This window comes from Colobus angolensis, unplaced genomic scaffold, assembly GCF_000951035.1.
Source record: "Colobus angolensis palliatus isolate OR3802 unplaced genomic scaffold, Cang.pa_1.0 Scaffold443, whole genome shotgun sequence".
NCBI lineage: Eukaryota > Metazoa > Chordata > Mammalia > Primates > Cercopithecidae > Colobus > Colobus angolensis.
The window spans coordinates 347,225-354,538 of NW_012117855.1; the positions used below are offsets into that span (position 1 = coordinate 347,225).

Consider the following 7,314-nt stretch of genomic DNA (forward strand, 5'->3'; position numbering starts at 1 on the left):
GCCTCCCAAAGTGCTGGGATTACAGGTGTGCGCCACCACGCCCGGCCTGCCACTATTGGTGTTTAAATCAGAGTAAAGCAGCCAAAGGGGGAGAACTTTTAAACCATGAAAGCTCTTTTGAGTTGCAGTCACCAATTCAGGGTGGGAATGATGAGCCTTTGCTGCAAGAAAAAGTCAACTCGGGAGCGTCCAGGGGTCGCAGACTGGACGAGGTGCGTCCTTCCAGTAGACATGTTGGTCTTTCCCAGCTGGAACAGATAAAAGATAGTATCATCCGAGCAGAGCACCCGACTCCACCGTGACGCAGCATATGTAGCAAAATGGCACTTGTACCCCAGAAATTTATGTAAGTTGAGAAAAAAAAAACAGAACAGTACTTTTCTTTCTCTACTAGGCAGATGTTTTGATCCTGTCCTTCTTCATTTCCGAAGAGCATGGCTTCCTGCTTCATGAGAGCTTCCCCCGGCCTGCCGCCTCCCACAGTCTCCTGGGGATGGAAGTGCCTTATTACTACTTCACAAGGAAGGTACGAAGCCACAACATCTGCGCAGGTATCTTCTGATCTCTCCCCTTCCCTGGCTGGGCTCTTGCAAGTGTCCCAGGGAGCTGAAATGTGACTTAGGCCTCGCGGCTCTTCCAGGCTTCCCTTTCCATAGACAAGGTCAGCCATCCAGCCTAACTTGTCACCTGAAATTCCAGCAAACACTGTGGTCTGTTGGGAAAATTGAAAGTGGTTTTGCTCTCAGGATAGAGAGAAGTCATGCTGATGAGTGGTATCTCCAGGTGAAGGAGCTCTCGCTCAAGACTCGGGACTCAGGACTCAGGACTCTGCACCCTTCCCCCTTGCCTTTTCCCTGAATGCTCAACACCTTTTAGCTTTTCTGTCTTTCTAAAATTCTAGCTGCTTTCTTAAAATCACGCATTTCTACATTGACTGTAGGGATCTTAGGAACTACAAAGAATGAAGTAAAGACCGAAACAGTACAAATCTCCATAATCCCAGCCTGGAGGCGGCCACTGTGGGCAGGCTGGTGGCTCCTTTCAGTGGGGTTCTGGCTTCTGGACGCCCATCCGTGTGTGACTCATGCACGGACATGTTTTTAAATTATTGAGAGAATGGGATCGTCATCAGTACACACACCCCAGTAGGTTCTTTTGAACAAGTTACTTCTCTGCGGCTTGGTCCCCATGTCTCCAAGGTCCCTTTTGGACCTGACACGTTCTCTGCTTCTGAAAGGGATGCTGATCAAAGGATGTGCAGCTTCTCTGCAGAAGAGCAGCCCGCGCGGGCCCCGGGAGCATCTGAGGCCCAGTGGGTGGAGCGCCTGCGCCTGACTCTCAGGGAGCTTCTCCCCTCGCTTCGCTGACCTGTTGTTCTCAGCCTCTGGGAGCGTCCCGAGTCACGTGTGGGGAGTTTTCAGAGTGGAGCCTGGCTGACCTAAGGCTCAGACTCATGTCCCAGCTGGCGCAGGCCTATGAGCCCCCCGAGGGGTTCTGCAGGCGGGAGGCTGGGAGCCACCAGCTCCCACCTTTCAGGACCTAGCATGCCACCAGCTGCTGCTGCTGCTTTTATTTCCATGAAACATGTAAGCTTCTCTCGTGTTAGAGACACTCCTTCAGCAAACATGGACAGAGTCTTCCCTACCACTTCCTGTTCACTGTCACGTCAGAGGAAGGACTAAACTGTGTAGACTCTGACCTGGATTGCTTTTGGACATACAGTGGCTTATCAACGTTAAGAATGAATTCTGTACTTTTCCAATTTTCTTCAGTAAGCCTGTGTTACTTTTAGAACCCAAGGTGGGTCAAGGGAGCATTTAAACTGGGACAGAGGGAGCATAGACCCCAGAGGGACATTCCAGGAAGGGGAAGGACAGGCAGCCCTGCATGGCCACGGAAGCCAACACAGATGCTACTGCACCAGCAGCCACCAAGGTGGACCACAGGCGCACCAGCTCCACGCACACCCCCGAGCTGGTGTTCACCTTCATAGGACCTGGCATAAAGGACACGGTGGTAGTGGAGTGGGGCACTGCCTAACTTGTGACAATGACATGAGCAGGTGTGTGCTGGCCTCTGGTCCTCAGGCTCTGCTGGAACCTTGTGTGCAGTGATGGATTAACAGCATTCACACAAATGCAAACCTGGTTGCAGTTGGCGGCCGTGTTCCCAGTCACCACGTAGAGCCAGGCTGCACAGCCAGCAGAGACTGGCATGGTGCTGGTTTGTGCATCACACTGCTCCCTGCGGTGGAGGCAGTCTAGCTTCATGAAGACTGGGAAAGCATCGTGTGATTTGCCAAATCGCGGGCTCTCTGCTCTGTCAATGCGTGTTTCCTTAATTCCTGTATTTTAATAGACAAGTGTCACCAGATTGGCGTTCCTCCGAGTTCCATGCTGGTTTTACGTTTCTTATGTGCTTTAATTTCTCTTTGATTTCAGAACTCAAAGTGTTAACAATGTTTTACATTATTTCTGTTGAGTTTTTCCCCACTAATTTTGCATGGTGGCATTTCTGTCTTGCATGCACTCACGCATCTGTTCTTTTCTCTCTCGTTTCTCACCTTCCTGCATGCGTCCGCTCCTTGTAGTTGTTGTTCCAGAGAGCAGGCGTGTATGACGCAGTCGTAAGTACAGACACCCAGGTCGTGTGTCGCTTGCTTCCCCAGGTTGTTTTCCTGAGGTCCTTTTCTTCCCTTATTTTCCGTACAATTGTCTGTGCACTGATGCCTTCTGCTTAGCTTGCATGTTCACTTTACCGAGGTCTGTCAGAAGCCTGAGACACTCAGCGTCAGCTGTCTTTATTTGAGCCGGACGCCCCTCACCTAGCAAAGCTCATCAGGAGCCCGCCAGCTGTGGTCATGGCTGGGACGTGTGACACAGCAGGTCTTTCCTCTGCTGTGTGGGACACAGGAAGAACTTAGTTTACCAACATTTGTAATAGAGGGAGTTTCCGTAACTCAGCCTTTCGAGTCTCACTTTCAAGTGAGGACTAGCCATGAGGTCTTTTGTCTGTTAATGCTGCCGTTGTTCACATTTTCAAATGGCTCAGCCTAGTTTCTCCAAGGTATGAGGGTGGGTCCGGGTCCAGCAGCTCTTAGGACCCTGCCCCTACACCGTGTGACTGGTCAGCTGTGACATGGGATTGACAGTCCGTCCCTCACAGAGCTGTGAGCAGGACATAGTGAATGATGAGAATTCACATTCACACAGTGAACCGGGTACCCATTCGGTCCACACCAAGCTGACATTGTTATCAGAGGTGAGGGCACTTCCTTGCAGTTTGTTGAACCACAGCAGGCAGGAATTCCCTGTTGTTTTTGTGCGTGTACGTTTTCGGACAGTTTCCACTCATGCAGAAGCAGTCCAAACCCTTCGGCACTCAGCACCCTGCAGATGGGCCCGTCGCATCCATCCTCAGGCCCTCCACTCCAGCGCCTCTCTGTGGGTCCTCAGAGCCTTTGCTTATGCTCTGCACTGTGCCAAGAAGGGGCTCCCCATCACAACTGGGTCTGACAAATCCCCCAGACTTCTTTGAGACCCAGGCCAAGTACCACCTCGCCTGTGAGGCCTACTCACCGGGGCTGCAGGTCAGCTTCTGTGGGAGCAGTGAGCTGATGGGAGCAGAGCTGGGGAGGCAGGTGGCTGGAGTCACCCTTCAGGAAGTCACACAATAGCAGCAGATACAAGACCAGGGAGGCCTGACCCAAGAAGGCTGTATCGTGATCCGTTTCACGCAGGGGAGTGCTTGTGCTCTCAGAGAAACGGGACCCAGATGAGGGGCAGGGCTAGGGCCCAGAGAGAGCGTGCGGAGTCCCTGCCTCACGGAGGAAGGGACCCATGATTAAAGATGAGGCAAGCAGTTGGAGGGGCTTGTGGAGGGGCAGTGGTCCCTCGGGAGCGCCGATTTCCAGGAACTGGGTATGAGAAGATGCTCAGGCGAGGATGGGGCTCCAGCAAGCCGTAGCAGTGTGCTCCCACACTGGGCCCACAGCCGCATCCCCCCCTGGGCCATGCAGGGCCTCACTGCCCAGGACACTGGGCCCACAGCCGCGTCCCCCCCGGGGCCATGCAGGGCCTCACTGCCCAGGACACTGGGCCCACAGCCGCGTCCTCCCCTGGGCCATGCAGGGCCTCACTGCCCAGGCTGAGGGCTCTCCTGAAAAACACCCATAGAGGGTACACAGCCAGTCCAGTTTCGGGTAGAATTTGGAAAATTCTACCTGAAATCATGCTCCTGTTACTTAATTTTAAGAGAAGTTAAAAAAAAACAAATTCATGCACGGGCAGCCTTTGCTTACCCATTATCTGAAGCCAGAGCCAAAAGCTCTGACCATTGCCGGTGACCCTAAAGGTTTTCAGTGCATCTGGCAGGGACTTGACCTGTTGCTAAATATCCATGTCTGTCTGCGGAGAGATTTCTCCCCCATAGCGGAGCTAAATGTAGAGGACGAGATCTGGGTGAGGGCTTCAGCTCTACATATGAGTTAACAAACACCTGGGTCCTTTGTCATTTAGCCAGAAGAAGACAGAGAAGAGGAGGTGGAGCCTGGGTGCCACCACATCCCTCAGATGGTGTCCAGGAGACCCCTGCGAGACTTCGTGGGGCTGGAGGACTGCGACAAGGCCACCCGGGACGCCATGCTCCACTTCAGCTTCTTCGTCACCATCGGAGACATGGACGAAGCCTTCAAATCCATCAAGCTCATCAAAAGGTGAGGATCCCGCCCACCGGGATGTCGGGAGATGGCGCGTGCTCACGGCTCTTTCCTTTTTCCACGTCTTCCTTCTTGGTTCGCCTGTTCAAATAGTTAACTCCTCGTGAGTGCGTCGTGGTGTATTTCATCATCTTTCCACTCGATGAAATGCTGTCCAGCTTGCGGGTGCCACGTGGGAAGCTCTCAGCCTCTGTGGCGCTGGGAGCCTCTCGGGTTATTTAGTTGCTGCCTAGTGGAAAGTTCTGCTGTTCCTAAACATCTGTAATACCCATCCCTTTGGGAATAATTGCTCCTAAACAGAAGTTTGGACACGTAAACACTAAAAACAGCCAGGTGGAAACACAATTAAAATTGCTCTAAAAGAGGTTGTCAATCAAGAGCTGTCTGCAAGCACCTTCTTCATTCTGCAGAGAATCTAGAAATCCTTTCATCTTCACGAGAGCATTTCACAGATCTTAATGTCCAAAGGGTAGAAAATCAAAGAAGGAAACTAAACAGGTAAAAGAAGGTGTGGCCTTAGGTTGCCTGGAGCAAGCCCTCCGTTGATGTGCCGTGACGATGCCTGTCACACAGGTGTGTGAGAGGGTGCAGGACCCTGGCCCACTGTCCTAAAGCAGCATGGCCAATCCTTCATTCCCCATGCCGGACCCTCCACACTAGCTGTGCAGATGAGCTCTTTCCAGTTTACACATGTACCAGACCGGCTGAGCAGCACCACCCGGCCCTCCTTGATTGCTTTGACTTAATATAAAGGTAGTCGCAGACGGTAATTGACCCTGTGGCCAGTTTACACCTTCAATGTGGCCAGGCGCAGTGGCTCACCTCTGTAATCCCAGCACTTTGGGAGGCTGAGGCAGGCAGATCACCTGAGGTCGGGAGTTCGAGACCAGCCTGACCAACACGGAGAAACCCCATCTCTACTAAAAATACAAAAACTAGCCAGGCAGTTGTGATGCGTTCCTGAAGTCCCAGCTACTCAGAAGGCTGAGGCAGGAGAATTGCTTGAACCCGGGAGGTGAAGGTTGCCGTGAGCCAAGATCATGCCACTGTACTCCAGCCCGGGTGACAGAGTGAGACTCTGTCCAGAAGAAAACAAAACAAAACAAAAAACCAATTAATTTCAGCATATGATTGGAAATAAAAATTCCTTGTCAGGGCCGGGCGCAGTGGTTCAAGCCTGTAATCCCAGCACTTTGGGAGGCTGAGACGGGTGGATCACGAGGTCAGGAGATCGAGACCATCCTGATCTACACGGTGAAACCCCGTCTCTACTAAAAAATACAAAAAAATAAGCCAACCGGGCGAGATGGTGGGCGCCTGTAGTCCCAGCTACTCGGGAGGCTGAGGCAGGAGAATGGCATAAACCCGGGAGGCGGAGCTTACAGTGAGCCGAGATCGTGCCACTGCACTCCAGCCTGGGCGACAGAGCTAGACTCCGTCTCAAAAAAAAAAAATTCCTTGTCAGAAAAAAAGTTGAGCAAGGGAAGATAAAAGCCAACTGTCGTGCTAGTGTGTGCCGTGGACGTGAAGCTGGGATCTCCACGCTGTGTGCTGAGTGTGTCGTAGACGGCCAGTCCATAAACGCTTTCCAGTCTTTATCAGTTGAAGACCAGTTCCTGGAGCAATATGGGCCTCAAAATCCAAACTGATCCCCTCAGCTCGCTAGAAGGCCAGAAGCAGCCAAACTAAACATTTATATTAGCAGTGGGTAGCCTGGCGGCCCGGCCCCGACCATACACATTGCAGCAGTTTCTCCTTCCGGCCAATGCCAGCAGGGAGCTCTGCCTTCAGGTGGCCATGGGGCCAAGCAGTGCCGCACCCAGGCAGAGGAGGCACCAGGCTAGCCACCAGGACTGTGGTTGCAGCCCTGGTTGCAGTGTGGCCATGCAGGCTTGGGTTCTGGGTTCTGGGGAGTGTGGGCCAGTTTTGACCCCTGAGATGCAGATGTTAGATGTTTTCTGCCCAACTCAAGGACTTATGGCTTGTTCCTCTCTTAACAGATTTAGGACATGGGGTTGTTTGGACCCAGTGCAGCATTATGCAGGCATTTTGTAGCCCACCAAGCATTTCACTAAAGATAGGCTGAAGGTTTCTTGTTTTTGTTTTTGTTTTTTGAGACAGAGTCTCGCTCTGTCGCCCAGGCTGAAGTGTAGTAACGTGATCTCGGTTCACTGCAAGCTCCACCTCCTGGGTTCAAGCGATTTTCCTGCCTCAGCCTCCCGAGTAGCTGGGACTACAGGCACCCACCACCATGCCTGGCTAATTTTTTTTCATATTTTCAGTAGAGACAGGGTTTCACTGTGTTGACCAGGCTGATCTCGAACTCCTGACCTCATGATCCACCCGCCTTGGTCTCCCAAAGTGCTGGATTACAGGTGTGAGCCATCACGACCAGCCTGGCTGAAGGTTTTTAAGCAAATAGACTCCTTCGCTTGACTTGGGCTTTGGAGACTTGGTTGAACAGAAGTGTGGATAAGGGTGTGTATGCCTACGGGATCTCTGAAAAGGTCGTTTTGACCCTTAGTGTGAGCCCCCAAAAAATCACAGAAAAGTGGATCAAATGTTTTGCAGCCATGTCGCAGTATAGATGGATAGAA

At 52.1% G+C, this 7,314-nt stretch overlaps 1 protein-coding gene across 1 annotated transcript in view; it reads left to right on the forward strand.

The window, feature by feature from the left end:
* The window catches only part of IFT140 (intraflagellar transport 140), a 105,726-nt gene that overhangs the window by 48,159 nt on the left and 50,253 nt on the right, over positions 1-7,314 (forward strand). Inside the window, exons 18-19 of the mRNA XM_011957480.1 lie at positions 395-526; positions 4,518-4,714. Of these exons, the coding sequence (XP_011812870.1) occupies positions 395-526; positions 4,518-4,714 (329 nt within the window). The remainder of the gene's footprint in view (positions 1-394; positions 527-4,517; positions 4,715-7,314) is intronic.